We start from the raw sequence: 17,184 nt of genomic DNA, 5'->3' as shown, positions 1-17,184 counted from the left end.
AGGAGCGCGCGGACCGGCCGGGCGGCGGCGCCGGAAGTGGTGCGGGGAGGGGGGGCGGTTATGGCGGGGAGCGGCCGTGGCGGCGGGCGGCACCGGGGGCGGGCCCGGGGCGGGCCGGGGCGGGGTGACGGGCCCGTTCGCGGGGCGACACCGCTGTGGCGGCCAGCCCCGCGGGTTACAGGCCGGTCCCGCAGCCCGGCCGAGGTGTCCCGGAGCCGTGGCTCAGAGCTCCGGGAGAACGGCGGGACGGTGCGGCCCCGCCCGCTCCCGCGGCGCTCTGGTTGGGACACTGAGGGCAAACCCTCCCGGAAAGGTCCAGCCCTGGCAGCGCTGCCCGGGGGTTCCCCGTCCCGCTGGATGTGACGCTCGGGGACGCGGCCCGGCGTGGCCTGGGCGGTGCTGGCAGCGCCCGGGCTCGGGGCGTTCGCCGATGCGGCCCTGCCCGGCCCCATGGGGGAGCCGGGCTAAGCCGGGCCCTGCCGAGCCGCGCTCAGCCACGCCGAGCTCAAACGCTGCGAGCCGAGCCGAGCCGTGCTGAGCTGAGTCCGGGTGAGCCCGGCCGTGCCAAACCGCACCGAGCTGAAGTGAGCCGGGCACAGGCACGGCCGGTCCGGGGGAACTGAGCCGAGCCGGGCTGAGGCGAGCCGAGCTGAGCCAAACCGAGCCGGGCTGAGCCAAACCGAGCCGAGCTGAGCCAAACCGAGCCGGGCTGAGCCAAACCGAGCCGGGCTGAGCCAAACCGAGCCGGGCTGCGCCAAACCGAGCCGGGCTGAGCCAAACCGAGCCGAGCTGAGCCAAACCGAGCCGGGCTGAGCCAAACCGAGCCGGGCTGAGCCAAACCGAGCCGTGCTGAGCCAAACCGAGCCGGGCTGAGCCGTGCTGAGCCAAACCGAGTCGGGCTGAGCCAAACCGAGCCGGGCTGAGCCAAACCGAGCCGAGCCATGCTGAGCTGAGCCGGCTGAGCCAAACCATGCCGAGCTGAGCTGAGCCGTGCCAGAGCAGCCCAGCCGTGCCGTGCCGTGCCGAGCCCGGCTAAGCCGAGCCTAGCGGAGCGGGTGCGCGCGGGCCGGCGCTTCCTGCGGAGCTGTCCAGCCTCTCCAGCCTCTCCAGCCTCTCCAGCCTCTCCAGCCGTTCTCTCCCGCCGCTCCATCCCGCAGCCCGAGCCCGCCATGCGGGAGCGATGAGCGCAGCCGCCGCCCGGCCATGGAGGAGGATTTGTTCCAGCTGAAGCAGCTGCCGTGAGTAGCTCCGGGGGGGCTCCTGCCCCTCCGGCCGCGGGAATCCCGCCGGGGAGCGGGGAATTCTGCCGGGGAGCCGCTCACACCCCGGCAGGCAAGGCCATTTTCCCGCTGGAGCTGCCCGGGTGGAGCATCCCGAGGGATGCAGGAGCCGTTTGTTACATAAATTCACTCATCTCGTTTCGGTTTTGTTTGTTTTGGCTTTTTTTTTGTTGTTGTTGTTGTTTTTTTGTTTTTTGGTTTTTTTTTTCTCGGCGTGGATTTGATGGCGGTAAAAAATCAGCAGGGGTTGGGATAAAACCGTGGGGATTTGGGGAGAGAGGACGTTGGGAGCGCCTCTGCAGGGGGGTTTGGCTGTAAATAACGTTGTGCTTCCTCGCCATCCTCCTCCTCGCCAGAGGAGAACCTGCCCTGCCAAGAGGGGGTTCAGGGGACCCCCAAAAACCCCATCGGCATTGCCAGCGTTTCTGGAAAGCCAAACACTGCTGCTGCACAAGGAAAATGCTGATTTTGGGGATGTGGTTGCTGCAGCTGTGCACAAAAAAAAAAAAAAAAAAAAAAAAAAAAAAATTTAAAAAATAAAGCCCCAAACCTGATAAAATCTTTGGTGCCTTTAACCCAAGGAATTCCTTCCTTTCCCCTCAATCCCAAATGCTTCCTTTAAAACCAACCTGCTTTTTCCTAATGCTCCATTCTCAGGTGTTTTGCAACATATTTCCTATTTATAAATCATGGGCTCTGCAAGGCAGGCAGGGAACGTTTCAAGTTGGTGTTAAATATTCATGAGCTCATGTCAGTGACAGAGCACCGTGTCCCATAACATTCCTGCTAAGTTGGACAGGAACTCCAGCTCTTCTCCAGTCCTTTGTTAGGATTGAGCTTGTCAGGGAAAAGAATCAGAGGTTGTTTTATCAGAGGTTATTTTATCAAGCTTTTCCCCCCCATTTTAAAGACAAAAACCTGGGAATACATTCCAAAGTACCTTCCAGTGCAGGTGTTTTTGTGCTGTGAGATTTTGCAAATAAATGCAGCAGCTCCCTGAGATGTCCCAGATGTGAAAAAATTGGCAATTATAGAACAGAAATTACCCCTGTGGAGTTTTTTCCTTTGTTTGTATCAGTTTGTTTCATATAGCCCTAAATTCTACACCTGTATTTTTATTTTCTATGCTGAGGAATGTGGCAATCTGGATTTGTGACTCTCAGATTTTGTAGGATCCATCACCTTCAAAGCTGGAATGATCTTTAAGGTCCCTCCCTGTGATTCTGGGATAATATAATTAATTTCCAAAACTATTTCACTTAAATCCAAGGGATTTTCACTTTCCAAAGGGAGAAAGTTCTGCTGTGTTGCAGATAAAGTGAAGGAACTTTGAGGAATCTGTTCCCAAATCTTTGGCCACAGAAAACTCCATAAATGGGAAAAGAGCCTTTTTCTGTGGGAAGGGAGCAAAACATCAAAGCTGTGTCAATTTAGCAAATTCTGGTCTCAAAATACAGATATTTCATTAATGACATGATATTAAATAATTCTGTTCAAGATGAAAGCAGAGTCACAGAATCAGCATCCTGCTGGGAAAAAAAAAATCCATCCATTCCCTGAATGAGCTCAGTAATTGTATTTCACTAAATAATATCTCAAATTCTGGAGCATTTCAGGAGTTTCTAATCACAAAAACAACTCAGGGAATGGAATTTGGGCTCTTCTTGCCTGGACAAACCCCCAGAATTCAATGACACAGCAATGCCTAATTCCAGTTAAATCCAGTTCAGTGACACAGCAATGCCTAATTCCAATTAAATCCAGGCACACCAAACATGGATCTCATTAAATATGCATCATTCCATCATGTTTTTATGATATGTGATTTTGTAACTTTGTGGATAGCACAGTAACAACCTCTGTGTCCAAATCCAAGGATTAGATCCCATCCCAACGAGGGAAACCAGATCCAAACACAAATCCCAGCATTCCCAGTGGAGAAGGGAGGCAGGGAATGAGGAGAAACCTTGGTGGAAAAAGGGTTTCAAGCCTCCCCAGCTGAAAAATCCTCCTGGAAGGATCCATGCCAGTTTTTTGTGCTTTCAGGGTGGTGAAGTTCCGCCGCACGGGGGAGAGCTCGAGGTCGGAGGAGGATGGAATTTCGGGAGAGCACGAGGTGCAGATCGAGGGGGTGAGGACGGAGCTGGAGCCCGTGGAGCTGGGGGATGGAGCTGCAGTGCCCAAGGAATTCGCCAACCCCACGGATGGTGAGCAGGGCTCTCGTTTTCCTGCAGGGAGAGGCTTGTGGGGTCTCTTCATCTCAGTCAGGCTGGAGACAGGAGGTTTGGAGAAGTGAAGGATGCCCAGATAAAAATAATAACTCAGGGAAATCGTGTTAGACCTGAAGATGGTGGGTTGATCAGCCCATTCCCTGTGGGATGCTCTCTGTGCTCCTTTTTTGTGTCCCCAGTGCTGGATACTCCTGGGAGGGAGTTGTGGATCCAGCAGCCACACTGAATTCCCTCTGGAGCTGCTCAGAACTCCTGGAGCAGCTACACCTGCCTCTCCTTCAAGGCTGAGATGAATCTGCAGAGTTCCTGGCTCCTCTTTTCCCAGAGGACAACAGGAATGTCCATCCCAGCCTCTGCTTCCTGCCTGGAGGCATCACTGCTTTAGGAGGGAGGAGAAATTTGGGGTTTGTCTTAGCACAGCTAAGAAAATTTGGTGTTAATGTTGTTTCTGAATTTCTCTGCTGTGCTTTATCCCTTGGATTTAGTTTGATTTCCTCCTGGTTTGTGTCGTGGGGATCTCACAGCTCTGAGCCAAAGCTTTCCTGAGGAATGTCCTTTTCAAACTGATGCAAGTGTTAGGACTGTGAGGCTTCCATTGGTTTAAACAACTCAAATATCAAAATTTGCTTTTCTTGGTCATTTCATTTTGCATTTGAGCAAAGGAATTTGAGACAGCTCAGTACCTTCAGCTGGAACAAACTAAAAGAGATCATGGCAGTGGGTGGGAAACAACCAGCAGCATTTTTAACAGAAGGAGGGTTTAAAATTTGTGTGTTTTGGAGAAATTCTACATTTAAATAATGAGAGGTTGCACTGAAATATTCCCTGCAGCTCCCAGCACTGCTGTGGGCTGGGGCAGAGCTGTTTCTCCCCACAGAAAGCTGCATTTCAGTGGCTGGAGGAGTCACTCCCAGGAGGAAGAGACTGAACATGGGATGGATTTGAAAACTGATTTACCTCCACATGATTAAAATATTCCAGGAAAAATTAGAATTATTTTGGCTTTGGAAGAACACAGATATTTTCCTGAATTGTGTAATAACAACTAGGTAGCTCTGTTATATATTTAAGATCTCAGCAGATTAGCCAATTAATTAGTAATTAAACCAGAACAATCTCTCTCAAGGGCTGGCTTTTCTAAGGAAGGAATCCACTGGAATTGTTTTCTTTCCAGATACTTTCATGGTGGAGGATGCAGTGGAAGCCATTGGATTTGGGAAGTTCCAGTGGAAGCTCTCTGTCATTACTGGATTGGCATGGGCAAGTAATTGGGATCAGGATTAATTCATGCTCATCACTTAGAGAATCTCAGGGATTTCAAATAATGAGGGCAGAGAGTCTCCAAGCAGATAAATGTACAATAAAGCAGGAATTTCACTGGAAATTCTAAACTAACAGCAACACTCAGCCTTGTTGTGAGGGGTAATGATGGATTTCTTTGTCTCTGAAGGTCTTAGAAATCAGGGTTTGGAAATCCATTTCAATTTCCCACTTCAGTTTGGTTTCAAATGAAAGAGGTTCCAGGCTGCTCCTGCAGAACCTGAGGTTTCCTGCAGTGATTTTGCCACATTCCTCCCATCAGCTGCCACCTCAGCAGTCTGTATCAGTCAGGATTGCTGTAATCTCAGTGTCAGAGGAACAGCAACCCAGCACTTCTACTTTTAATTTTGATATCAGGAACAAAAAAGTTTTGGTTTCCATTTTTCTGCTCGTTCTGAAGCTCCCATTCCACCTCCTGTGGTGTATTTTAGGATTCTGATACCTGGAGCTGTATTTACTGGCTTTTATCCATGTAAAAAGCTGGAATCTGCCATGGTTTAGGTCCTAAATCAGCTGTGGAATTTGGTTTCCAGGTGATCTGTGCAAATCCAGGAGTGTTTAAGGGAACAAGTTACAAGGTATTAAACAGTCCTGACTGAATCCATGTGTGAAGGAGCTGAAAGCTGGAATTTGCACTGTGGAAGTGACTGAACCTGTGTCACTGACCAACCAAACCTCCTCAAAGTCTTTGGATTCAGCTCTTTGAATCCTCTCTGCCAGAGTTACTAGAAGTTCTGACAATCAGAAATGAGTTTCAATGTTAAATATTAAACATTTTGTTCAACCACGAGGTGGGAATGTCACGGAAATGTCACCAAAGCCTCTTATTGACTCCTAAATCCACCTGATTTGCAGGCAATTGTTGATTTTTGCTTTCTCTTCCCCCTGCAGATGGCAGATGCCATGGAAATGATGATTTTAAGTATCCTTGCTCCTCAGCTGCACTGTGAGTGGCGCTTACCCAGCTGGCAGGTTGCATTGCTCACCTCGGTAGGAAAAACACCTGACAGCTCCTGTCTTCCCTGAGGTTTTGCCATCATTGTTATCCAGACATTTTGCTTTGTATCCCCAGAATTAAATCTCTTTGTGGCCTTTGCAGATTGCCTTCAGCTTGGAAGTTTATAGGAAGTTTTATAGGAGTTTTTTTGAAGATTAATATAATGAAATTCAGTGAGAACCGAGGGCATTTTGCAGGTTTCAGGCTCGAAGTTTCCTGTAATTTCCAGGAAAACCTATGAATTCACTCAGATTCATCCTAAATTCAAACCTTTGTTTAATAAAAAAAAAATTGGTAAATTGTTATTATCTTGCTTTCAAATCTTTCTCTCTCCCCACATCTAAGCTCTCTGACATGCTGAGAGCCCTGACAGTGAACCAACAATTGAATTTTGAGGTTGGACTCAATGATATCAGAAGTCTTTTCCAGCCTAAATAAATCTGGGACTATCCAGTGATCTTTGGAAGCAGAGATCTTACAACACCACCTCCAAGGATGGTGCTGTGATGTTGGAATCCTGCAATGCCTTTAGGGATTAGAAAACAAATTTGGGAACCCTTCTCTCAGCATAGGCCACTGCTGAATGCAGGGACTTTATTCCCTGAATTTCTCTCTCCTTTAGTTTTTAATGCCCTTTGGTTTGATTGTGTAAAATGGTTAAAATGCTCAGCAGATTGAAATGGTGTCCTTGAATCCCATGAATGTCCCATCCCTGAGTGCAGCTCAGCACAAGAGTGTCCCCTCTGAAAAAGCTTTAGGGGTATTTTCTTTCACACTTCAAACTTTTCTAAACTTTTAAGGCGTAATTTTATCTCTATTCAAACCTGGGAGCTGCTGAGGATGGTGGTAGGAGGCTGGAGGAGAGCTCTGTCCTGCAGATCTCAACCAACAGCTCCTCAGCTTTTATTCAGGAATATTTTCCTTGGAGTTGGAGAGCTCTGTGTCTTCCAGGGCTGGACTCACAATGGGACAATACCAGTGCTCCCAGTCCAGGCCAGACTGGGATTGTCTGGGTTGTCACTGATGGATTTTTTTAATGCAAAGCTGACTTGAGGAGGGACCTTGTTGCTTCCCTGCTCCAACCCACAGAGAACTGGATGATCTTTAAGGCCCTTTCCAACCCAAACCATTCTCTGACCTCCTGCACATCTCACTCTGTTTTGGGCTGAAATGTTCTGGTTTCACTGGAGGTTTGTGTTCTGTGTCTGTCACACTGAAATTTTTACTTGTTCAGGGAAAGATTTTTTTTTTCCTGTTGTTCCACAGGTGGTGTTTGTGGGAATGATGTCCAGCTCCACACTCTGGGGAAACATTTCAGACCAGTATGGGAGGAAAACAGTAAGTCTGCAGCTCCTGCTGGGATATATCCCAATATTCCTGCAGCATGGACATTTCAGTGCAACTGGCACAAGGTGCCCAGAGAAGCTGTGGCTGCCTCATCCCTGGAAGTGTTTGAGGCCAGGTTGGAGCACCCTGGGATAGTGGAAGGTGTCCCTGCACCTGGAATGGGATGAGCTTTAAGGTCCCTTCCAACCCAAACCATTCCAGAATTCCAAATTCCCAAATGTCCACGTGTACAAAGCAGCACTAAGCACATCCAGAACTGAGCTCCTATGAAACAGAAGGCACTTGAAGCTCTGTTTTACACTTTAATTTATGTTACAGTGATTTTTATCTCTTGCTGAACACAGGGCCTGAAGATCAGCGTGTTGTGGACTCTCTACTATGGGATCCTCAGTGGATTTGCTCCCATTTACAGCTGGATCCTGGTGCTGAGGGGCCTGGTGGGCTTTGGGATTGGAGGAGTGCCTCAGTCGTAAGTAAATATTCACCAGTCCAAATTCCTCATTTCTCTTTCTTATAAAATTCTCCTGTAGGACTGAAGCCTTGTTTCTGTTCAGCCACCCCAAACCTTGGTCTTGTTGCAAGGCAGGTCATGCCTTAAACAGCAGGATTTAGAGGCAGAGCTGAGCCCTGAGCCTGATTGTAAAACCCCAGATTATCAGTCAGAGCCTGAACTTCCCCATCTCACCCTGAGCTGGAATTTCAAACCCACACAGCCCAGACCTGGAGCACTGGAGATGCTGGGATGGCTCAGAAGAAAAAGGAAGTGTCAGGCTATTTCTCTATCAGTGTGTGCTTCCTTTCACTGAAGAGAGGGATCCATAAATTTTCCACCTGCAATAAATAACCCTGCTCTAGGCTTTTAATTATAAATGTAAAGGGAAGGGTACAGCCATTCTCTCTCTCTGTAGTCTTTTATCCTTACCTTAATAATTGATTTTTTTTCCCTTCTGGAGGTGCTATTTTGGAGCAGGCAGAGCCTGGCTTGGATTGGTGGCTCACAGATTCCTTCCCAGTGGCTTTTTCATGACCACTTCCAGATAAAAACCCAGAGCTGCAGGTGCAGCTCAGCCAGGACTTGGCTCACTGATCTTCTGTGGCTTCATGAGAGAAAAACCAGAGCCAGTTACAGATCTCCAAGTGGATCCCATCCTCCCTGAGTCTGTTTCCTGTTCTGACTATAACAGGGATTTATTTGACAGAGGGGTAAACATGGATGAAGCAGGAAAAGTAGCTCCTTTCTAATATCCTTAAGCTGTGTGATTTTGGAGGTGAGTGCCTGGATCTCCATGGAATGAGTGTAATTTCCTCCTCTGGATTGGCTCCAACAATTCCATGTCCTGCTTTTGCTGGGGTCGTTCACCAGCTCCTGTTTTCTCTGCACTGCAGAGAGACCTGAGCTGCACTTTCAGATGTGATTGAGTTCTCTGGATCTCTACTTGAATGAAATACTGTGTGAAACTTCCTGCTTTCCACAAACTGGGCAGCTCCTCAGAGATCAATCCACTCTTTAAATTAATAGGAATTTTGTCCCAGACCTCAAAGGAAGCCTGAGGAGTTTGGAGGCAGGAACAGACTGAGTCAATAGAATGCAAACAGAGCAAAGCCAAACCTTTCCAGTTTGAAAGAGATGACAGAGCCTGCACTGGCTGCTGCCTGAATTCCTCCTCAGGAATTCCTCCTGGAGAAGCTTTGCCATCACTCCTTGGCACAGGCATAAAACAAAGCTTCAGTGGTTGCTCTTTGAATCCCACAATAAAAGAATGCAAATTATTTTATATCAGTGACATGAAAGTATTCCCCTCTTGGAGAATTGAACCCTGGCACAGGAGATGGATGGGAATTCTCTGAGCCAGTTGTAAAGCCCCGAAGAAATTCTTTATCCAGCAAGAGTTTGTGTTGAATTCTGATGGACCACACTGAAAATACCAGATAAAATGGTATTTCCAATGGTGCTCTGGCTCAGAGCAGGACTATGAAAACATGAGCACCAAGATCGGCATTTAACTGATGACTGTGGGGTTACAAAACCACACAAAAAGAGCAAACTGTCCTCTCCTGCAGTGTTGAAGGGTTTGTTCTGGGGTGAAAGGGGGTGTGAGCCAGTGTCACAGCCTGGCTGGCTCTGGGGAGAGGGAGAGCTTTGAGTTGCTGCTCTGATTTTGGCAGCTTTATTAAAAGGCAAAAGGGATGTTTGAACCTGTGGCATTTCCCTCTCTATGCTGACATTTTCCTCTCTGTTCCCTCTTTTAGGGTAACATTATATGCTGAGTTCCTTCCAATGAAAGCTAGAGCAAAATGCATTTTATTAATAGAGGTGAGTGGGTACATTCTGATCCTCGAGGGACAAATCCTCTGGTGGTCACATCCCTTCCATCCTCCTGCCTGGAAATCCCCTCAGAGCTGCAGCCAGACCTGGCCTTGGTGTAGAGCTGAGTCACTCCTGAGCTCTGCTTCCAGCCCAGCTCCAAAAGCAGCAGAAAGTTTTCCTGTCACACTCCACTCTTGCTGTTCAATTTGCCTTTTTCCAAATTATTTTGCACCCAGGGCTGCAGAGTGAGCACAAGAGGGGGGCATTGGGTGTCCATGATTTTGTGGTGAAAAGCATCTCAGTGATGGATTTGGAGAGCTGACAGCTCCACAAATTCAGTGCTAAATTCAGCTCCACATCTTCATCCAAACCTGTCAAAGTCACTCAGGGCAGAATTTTGGCCTTGGAATATTTTAAGGCAGAACTCACATCCCTGGAATTTCTCTCTCCAGACATCCCTGGTGAGCACAGCCTGGAATGTTCCAAAGAAGAGGGTTGGGAGCACTCCATTCCTCATTTTTTTCTGTTGGTTTTCCCTCTTCCAGGTGTTCTGGGCCCTTGGGACTGTTTTTGAAGTGCTGCTGGCAGTGGTGGTGATGCCCACGCTCGGCTGGCGCTGGCTCCTCATCCTCTCTGCCCTCCCACTCCTGCTCTTTGCTGGCCTGTGTTTTGTAGGTATTCCTCATGGATTCATGTGAATTCCTGCAATTCCCATTCCTCTACCCCATTCTGTGCCCCAGCTGAAGGAAATCAGGACAGTTTTGAGCTCTCTGATGGTGTCTTCTGTGAAATAACTGAAATAATGACCAAAAAATGCAGCTTCAACAGGGAGCTGGGAAAAACATTTCAGGAAGAGTTGTGTTGATGTGACTGTAATGGCTGGAGGACAATGGAGGGCTGGAATTTGGTGAAATCAGGCCTGGAACCCTCTCCAATTTAATTATTTTGTTTCAACTAAGCTCAGTGGAATCAACATTTTATCAAAAGCTGTTGCTATTTCCTTAAATTCTCTTTATAGATTTTGTCAATTCTAGAATCAACTTCTACTTAAGAATCCTCCCAAATCAGGGATAGAATCTTCAGAGTGCAGGCCAGATTCCAAAATAAGGTAAACCTGAGCTTCAGTGATCTATTTTATTATTTATTAGGTGATATCTTTGCCAATTACTCAATCTCCTCATAGATAAATGTCCTTGTCAGGTGGTTTAGCAGCCTTTTTTATTCCTTAGTTTTTCAGGAATACCTGCAGTTATCCAGGTGCTCAGAAACTTGTTCTAAATTAAAAGGAGCTTAAACCCATAATTTTGGAATGCCAGGAGCATCTTGTTATCTGCCCTGGATGCTTTGCCATTCCTGCACAGAAGGGGTAATGCAAAAAACCTGCAAAAATTCCCCACAGCTCTCAGGGATAAACCCAAAGGAATGGAAGGGAAAGGGTTCTGAGTTGATGGGGAAAGAGGGTTGCAGTTTTTAAAGCCTGATGAGATGATCCTTGGAATTCTTCAAGCTTAGCTCTGTAATCCTCTGTTATGTGAGAATCTGCTGAAGTCACTGAGATTCTCCCAAGGAAAACGCCAGAGTTTATTGGGATTTATTGGGATTTTTATTGGTTGTGACACCCTCCTCCTGTATGTGTGACCTGCTCTGCTCCCTTAGTGGCTGCCAGAAAGTGCCAGGTATGATGTGTTATCTGGGAACCAGGAGAAAGCTCTGGCCACTTTGAAGAGGATTGCCACAGAAAATGGAGCTCCAATGCCCCTGGGAAAGCTGGTGGTTTCCAGACAGGTACGTACAGGTCACAGAACAGTGAAACTGAGGGGGTTTGTAAGCAAATCATCAATGGACTGTTCCATTTCAGTGTCTCAGCTAGGCAGAAAAAATGAGGTTTGATCATTTAGATCTCTTTCCCACTGAGGAAGAGTTAATTTCTCATTTGGAAGTGAAAAGCAGCTTTAAAGTAGGCATTAATATTATTTAACCTCAGTGTTATTAAAGAAAACCAAACTTTGAGGTTGTTGAAGAGGTCAGGTCAGAATTCCTGGATCTGAATGCATGAGACAGGATGAAATTTGGCACTTTAGCTGTCCCTCATCACCCAACTTCTGCTTGTTCCCAACAGGAGGACCGAGGCAAGATGAGGGATCTTTTCACCCCCCATTTCCGCTGGACCACCTTGTTGCTCTGGTTTATTTGGTAAGAGAAAACCTAAAGGTTCGGTGCCAACACAGCTCTAAATGGGTTTTACTGAAGGGATTTTACTCAAATACAACAACTTCCTCCTCAGAAAAAAACAACCAAACAAACAAAAAACCCCAACCTGTATTGATTTGTAATTTATTCAACCACGCAAGCATTCCAAATCAAATTGCCCTTTAATTTTCTGAATGCTGAAATAGCTTTGAGGTAGGACTTTTGGTTGGTGGTGTTTAAGTTGGACCAGCTGAAACTTCCTCTCTCATTTGTTTCCTTGCAGGTTTTCCAATGCTTTTTCATATTATGGGTTAGTTTTATTAACTACAGAGCTCTTCCAAGCAGGAGATGTTTGCAGCAGTGAGTATTGCTCCATCTTCTCTTTTTAAATATGTCCTGTTAAAACTGCTGGAGTATCTTTTATTAGATCACCTGCTGCTGGTGGTTTGGAAAAGGAATGTGGCTGAATTTTAAGTTTATTTTAAATTTTCCCTCATCTCTGCCCAATGCAGAGAGGTCCTGCAGTGGTTTTGAGCCCAAAATGTCAAACAGGAAGACAACCTTCAAGGCAGACCTGTTATTTGTTCCTCTTTGATAAAGAAAAAAAGGTGATTGAATAAATACAAGTTTGCAGATTTGACAGGTGTAATTAGTTCTGAGAGAGGGAAACTGCTGCTGTGGAGCTCCTGGGTTCTCAAGATGGGAAAACCTGCTGAGAAAAAAGATAATGGTGGGAAATCCACATCCTTTGTGTTGCAGAATTTTTTTTGGGGGGGAAAAAAAAGGTGCTTTGACTGAGTTAAGAAGAGGCTTGAAGAGTTTGATTCCCCAGGAGAAAAATGATTGCATTCAGAACATTTGTAATTAGGGAAAAATGCCTGGAAGTTGGGAAATTATAAAAGGTGGATGAGGAGTGTTGGAGCAGCCCCAGATTCCAGGGCTGAACAGCAGTGATGAGCTCTGAGAGCTCTGACTCAGGTTTGCCTCCCCAGAGGAGGATGTAGCCCCTAAAAACCCTTGTTTTTATGAGGACATGGGGTTATTCAGTATTCTCAGAGTGTAGGAAGTGTTGGGATCCCAATTTGTGTTGGGAGAAACTGAATTATTGGAGTTATTCTCTCCTGAGCCCTGGACTGGAAAATAATTCAGACTGTACAGCTGATAAGGAGGTGGAATTTTCACTGAGCTGAGACATCCTGTCACAGAAAATATTATAAATGTTCAGTGTTTTCAGGCAAAATCAGCAAGCATTGCTCTTCAATGCCCCTCTGACTCTGAATTCTATCCCAGCAGCACTGCAGGCATTCAGAAGAGGATTAACAATTAAACCAAAAGGGCAGAATCACTTGAATTTCTATCCCTAAACAACTTCCCAGAAGTATTTTAAAGGATGGTGGGTGGAGTGAATCCATACCAGTCCTTCCAGCTCATCCCTTCCTAAATTTCAGCAGTAAAAATGAGAGACCCAGCAGGAAGGGTAAACAGGGAAGAGTTTGCTTAAAATATATTGAATATTTGTGCTTTTTTCCCTGCAGTATCCAGCAGAAGGCAGGAAGTAAAAGCCAAGTGCAGCCTGACCTGTGAGTACCTGACAGAGGAAGATTACACTGACCTGCTCTGGACAACCCTGTCAGAATTCCCTGGTAAGGAGCAGTGGGAAGCTCCAGTTTTTCCTTGGCATGGCTCAGGGTGTGGGAATGGGCTCTGGCAGCAGTAGTGGGACTGGGATGTCTGGCTTGATGCCTCCCACAGCACTCAGAGATCTTTGCTGTAGCTGTGGATTCTCCCTGCCCTGGGATCACTCCAGAAAAAAATCAGTCATTGCTCTGGAATGGCCTCTCTGTGTGTTCCAACCCAGCTACACTTCAGGAAGAGCAAAACCAACTCAATGAAAGGGGCAGAAACACTGGAATTTCTACCCATAAGTGACTTTCCAGAAGTATTTTCGAAGGATGATGGGTACAGTGAATCCATGGAGAGCTTGCTCCCTCAATCCCTGTGTCCAGCCTCAGTCCTGATCCTGTGATTTTTCAGGCAATTCCAGCAAAATTCAATGGACAATCTGGCATAGGACAAACAAAATAGTGTGAAACAGCCATTGATCCTTCAGATGGAGGGATCTCCCGGTGTTAATCTGATTGAAATAACACCAGAGACGGGGATCAGCATATTTTCACTCTCCTGGATCATAATTTCAGGGCTGAAAGCTCAAGGAGAAGCTATTTAATGAATGATAATTTGCAAGTATGACTGAGAAATATGCACAGTCATTCCTAAGAGGAGTGTGCTGCCAAACAGGCATTTTGGGAAGGATAGCCAGGAAAAAAGAGTGGGTGCCTATGGTTGCAGGGTCTGGTTTGATCCTCACACACACTGAGGTGGGAGTGAGAAGTATTGACAGGGTACCTCTAGATGTGACACTGATGCTGGAATAATCCCCACTCCTGCTGTGCATCAGCTTTCAAAAGGGTCTGGAAAAAATGCATTGGAGGGAAGACTTAATAGTGAGATTCACTGAGCTTGATCTACTTCCTATCAAAAAGCAGGGGATAAATAATTTGGTGAAACATCTGAATAACAGAACAGAAAGAAAATACCACATTCTTAAATCCAGCAGGGAACAATGGCCAGAAGTTGAACAGAAGTTCTTCCAGTGAGCCATGAGCAGGTGTTTTAGGCATTCACATCAGTAATCCCTGGATGGGAGTGTGGATTTGTGGAGCGTGTAGCAGGGCTCAGCAGCTGGGACACAGAATTCCTGTTTTCACATGACACCAGCAGCAATCCATCCCACAGCCCTGCCTGGGGCCAGCAAAGGTTTGGAAAGAGAGGCCAAAATTTCCAATCTAAACCACCCAGGCTGTGTTAAATCTGCTGCAGCCCCTCTTTGATTCCCAAGGGTCTCCTGGTCTCTCCCCGCAGGGGTGTTGGTGACCCTGTGGATCATCGACCGCATCGGCCGCAAGAAAACCATGGCCCTGTCCTTCCTTGTCTTCTCCTTTTGCAGCCTCCTGCTCTTTCTCTGTGTTGGAAGGTGAGTCCAGCACAGGGAACAGCTGGAGTAAAGGATTTCTCCATGTCCTCTCTTGGTTGTGGTGGGAGAACTGGGAGTGGTGGTTTGAAAAGCTTTGGGATGGTTGTGCTCAGCTGGAGAAGGATTTAAGGCTGGGGTTGGGTTTTCTCACCAGAGTTTGGGAGGGAAGTAAAAAGTGAATTCCAAGTGAACCCAGCAGATTGTACTTAACATTCCCAAACTCTGCTCTCCTCTTTCTCCTCACAGAAATGTTCTTACTGTGCTGCTCTTCATTGCAAGAGCTTTTATTTCAGGAGGATTTCAGGCTGCCTATGTTTACACTCCTGAGGTAAGGGGGTTGTTGTGCTGATGGGAGTATTCAAGGGGAGTGAGAACAGGGTGGGAAAGTCATTTTGATGACCTGTTCCCAATGGACCTCACCCCAGGCTGCAGCTGTAGATCCCATTGTCATTGTCTGACAGAATGTGCTGTGGCACCACTTGCTAATTCCCATTGATTTAGGAGTGGAAGGAGGAAAACTTCCCACTGGGATTGATGGGATGATGTTTTTTCCACAGGTTTATCCCACAGCCACACGTGCTTTGGGCCTGGGAACGTGCAGTGGAATGGCCAGAGTGGGAGCCCTCATAACCCCGTTCATTGCACAGGTAAATCCCTTCTCCTCTGAGATTGGAGGCACAGGAAGCTTGGATTGATGATCTTGGAGGTCTTTTCCAGCTTTAGCAATGCCACGATTCCATGAAGGTGATGTAGAACCTGCTTTTCTTCCACTATCCCATGTTGCTCCAAGCTCTGTCCTTGGACATTTCCAGGGATGGGCCAGCCACATCTTCTCTGGGCAGCCTGTGCCAGGACCTCCCACCCTCACAGGGAAGAATTCCTTCCTAAAATCCAGTCTAATCCTGCCCTCTGACAGTTTAAAACCACTGTCTGTTGTCCTGGCACAATCTATAAAATCTCCCTCCTTTCCAGAATCCTCAAGTTAAACTTTATTCCCGATACTGCAATTAAAATTTCTGTTGCTCCATCAGTGTCTGTATTTCCATGCTGAGGTGTTATTCTGCATTCCCTGCCTTTTTCCTGCAGGTGATGTTGGAATCTTCAGTCTATCTGACTCTGCTGGTTTACAGTGGCTGCTGCCTGCTGGCTGCCCTGGCCTCCTGCTTCCTGCCCATCGAGACCAAGGGCCGTGGCCTGCAGGAGTCCAGCCACAAGGAATGGGGCCAGGAGATGGTGGGCAGAGGATCTCATTCCCCAGGAGAATCCCAGGAATGATGGGACATGGAAACCTGCTGGAAGAATGAGGGATAGGAGCAAGATGTCTCACAAAACCTCCGAGCCTGAAGCATGGAAAGCTGACCACCATCACTGCCATCCTCACGTGTCAAACTGCAGGAGTTTGGGGTTGAACCTCAGCAAATTGTGTTTCTGCTGCTCTTTGCTCACACTCATAAAAAATTTTTGGATGGAGAAGCCTTTGATCCAGATACCCTTGGAAGTTTAGCAGGAGGGGTTTCTCTTCAGTCTGTCATGCTTGCATGGTCAGCTCTTCAGCTTAAAATGTCCTGTGCCAAGCAAATGCCAAGTGACTGCAGCCCAGCATAAGCTGTCATTAAAACACTGAGCTCTTGATGCCTAAAACCAAGAGGTTCATCTTTAGTGTGGCCCTGGCCTGGCACAGAGTGGATTCCATCCCTACCACTATGGATTAAATGCCTGCCTTGCACTTTCAGCCATCAAAACCATCACCAAAATGTGGTTCCGTCAAACCGACGCAGGCTTTCCAGCTGGGTTTTGTTCCTGGAGAGTGCATTGCTTGGAAACTGATTCCTGACTGTTTCTCCCATCCCAGGTGGGTAGTTGGAGCAGGGAGGGTGGTGTTTGCTGCAGAGCTGGGACCTTGTAGCAGAAATGTAAATCACAGAGTCATTAAGGTTGGAAAAGACCTCCAAGCTCATCGAGTCCAATGTGTAAATCCTCATGTCTTGGAGCAGAATTGGACTTCTCTGGCATTGCCAGGGGCCTTGAGCTCTCTGTCTGTTGCTTGGAGCGAGGAGGTTCTCGTTCCTGGGGTTCTCTGTGTGGATCCAGGTGTGTCCCTGCTCCATTACCTGGGCACATCCTCATGGTGGGGTAGCCCCAGCCGGAGTCAGGAGCTGCTGTTGGGATGGAGCCACTCCCTGGCAGCTGGGCAGGACCTTTCCTGCTGACTGTACATTGACTGGTGACAAAGGAATGTAGCTGGAATAAATGAACAAAACCATGGGAAGAGCCCATCTGCAGTGCTCTTGGATGAGGAACATCCCTAATTCAGGTGTGGCTCCTCAAGGGATGATCCCACTCTTGTCAGGGAATGTAACAGAGCTCAGGAAAGGACAGGCTCATCTGGTTTGTCACAAACCTGTCCCTGGGCACAAGTCAGGTGCCAGAGTCTGTGGGAATGTGTAGAGATCTGAGATGTGCCTCGTCAAGGTCTC

General features: G+C 47.4%; 1 protein-coding gene across 1 annotated transcript; it reads left to right on the top strand.

Moving 5' to 3' along the window:
• The first annotated feature begins 400 nt into the window (after window positions 1–400).
• SVOP (SV2 related protein) lies at window positions 401–15,995 on the top strand. The gene is made up of 16 exons (XM_053994188.1): window positions 401–1,238; window positions 3,327–3,487; window positions 4,686–4,771; window positions 5,723–5,821; window positions 7,095–7,166; window positions 7,520–7,644; window positions 9,426–9,489; window positions 10,029–10,154; window positions 11,140–11,268; window positions 11,603–11,676; window positions 11,957–12,033; window positions 13,209–13,316; window positions 14,596–14,707; window positions 14,954–15,035; window positions 15,265–15,354; window positions 15,794–15,995. The coding sequence occupies exons 1-16, from the start codon at window positions 1,204–1,206 to the stop codon at window positions 15,980–15,982; spliced, it is 1,629 nt and encodes a 542-aa protein (XP_053850163.1). The 5' UTR covers window positions 401–1,203; the 3' UTR covers window positions 15,983–15,995.
• The last annotated feature ends 1,189 nt before the right edge of the window (window positions 15,996–17,184 follow it).

The sequence above is a fragment of the Vidua macroura genome, chromosome 18, assembly GCF_024509145.1.
Source record: "Vidua macroura isolate BioBank_ID:100142 chromosome 18, ASM2450914v1, whole genome shotgun sequence".
Taxonomy (NCBI): domain Eukaryota; kingdom Metazoa; phylum Chordata; class Aves; order Passeriformes; family Viduidae; genus Vidua; species Vidua macroura.
This window is presented reverse-complemented; position numbering and strand designations above follow the sequence as displayed.

Coding starts and splice junctions, on each gene's coding strand:
- SVOP (XM_053994188.1), top strand. CDS start 1,204: ATGGAGGAGGATTTGTTCCAGCTGAAGCAGCTGCC. Junction 13,317..14,595: donor AACCCTGTCAGAATTCCCTG/GTAAGGAGCAGT, acceptor CTCTCCCCGCAG/GGGTGTTGGTGACCCTGTGG. Junction 14,708..14,953: donor CTCTTTCTCTGTGTTGGAAG/GTGAGTCCAGCA, acceptor TTCTCCTCACAG/AAATGTTCTTACTGTGCTGC.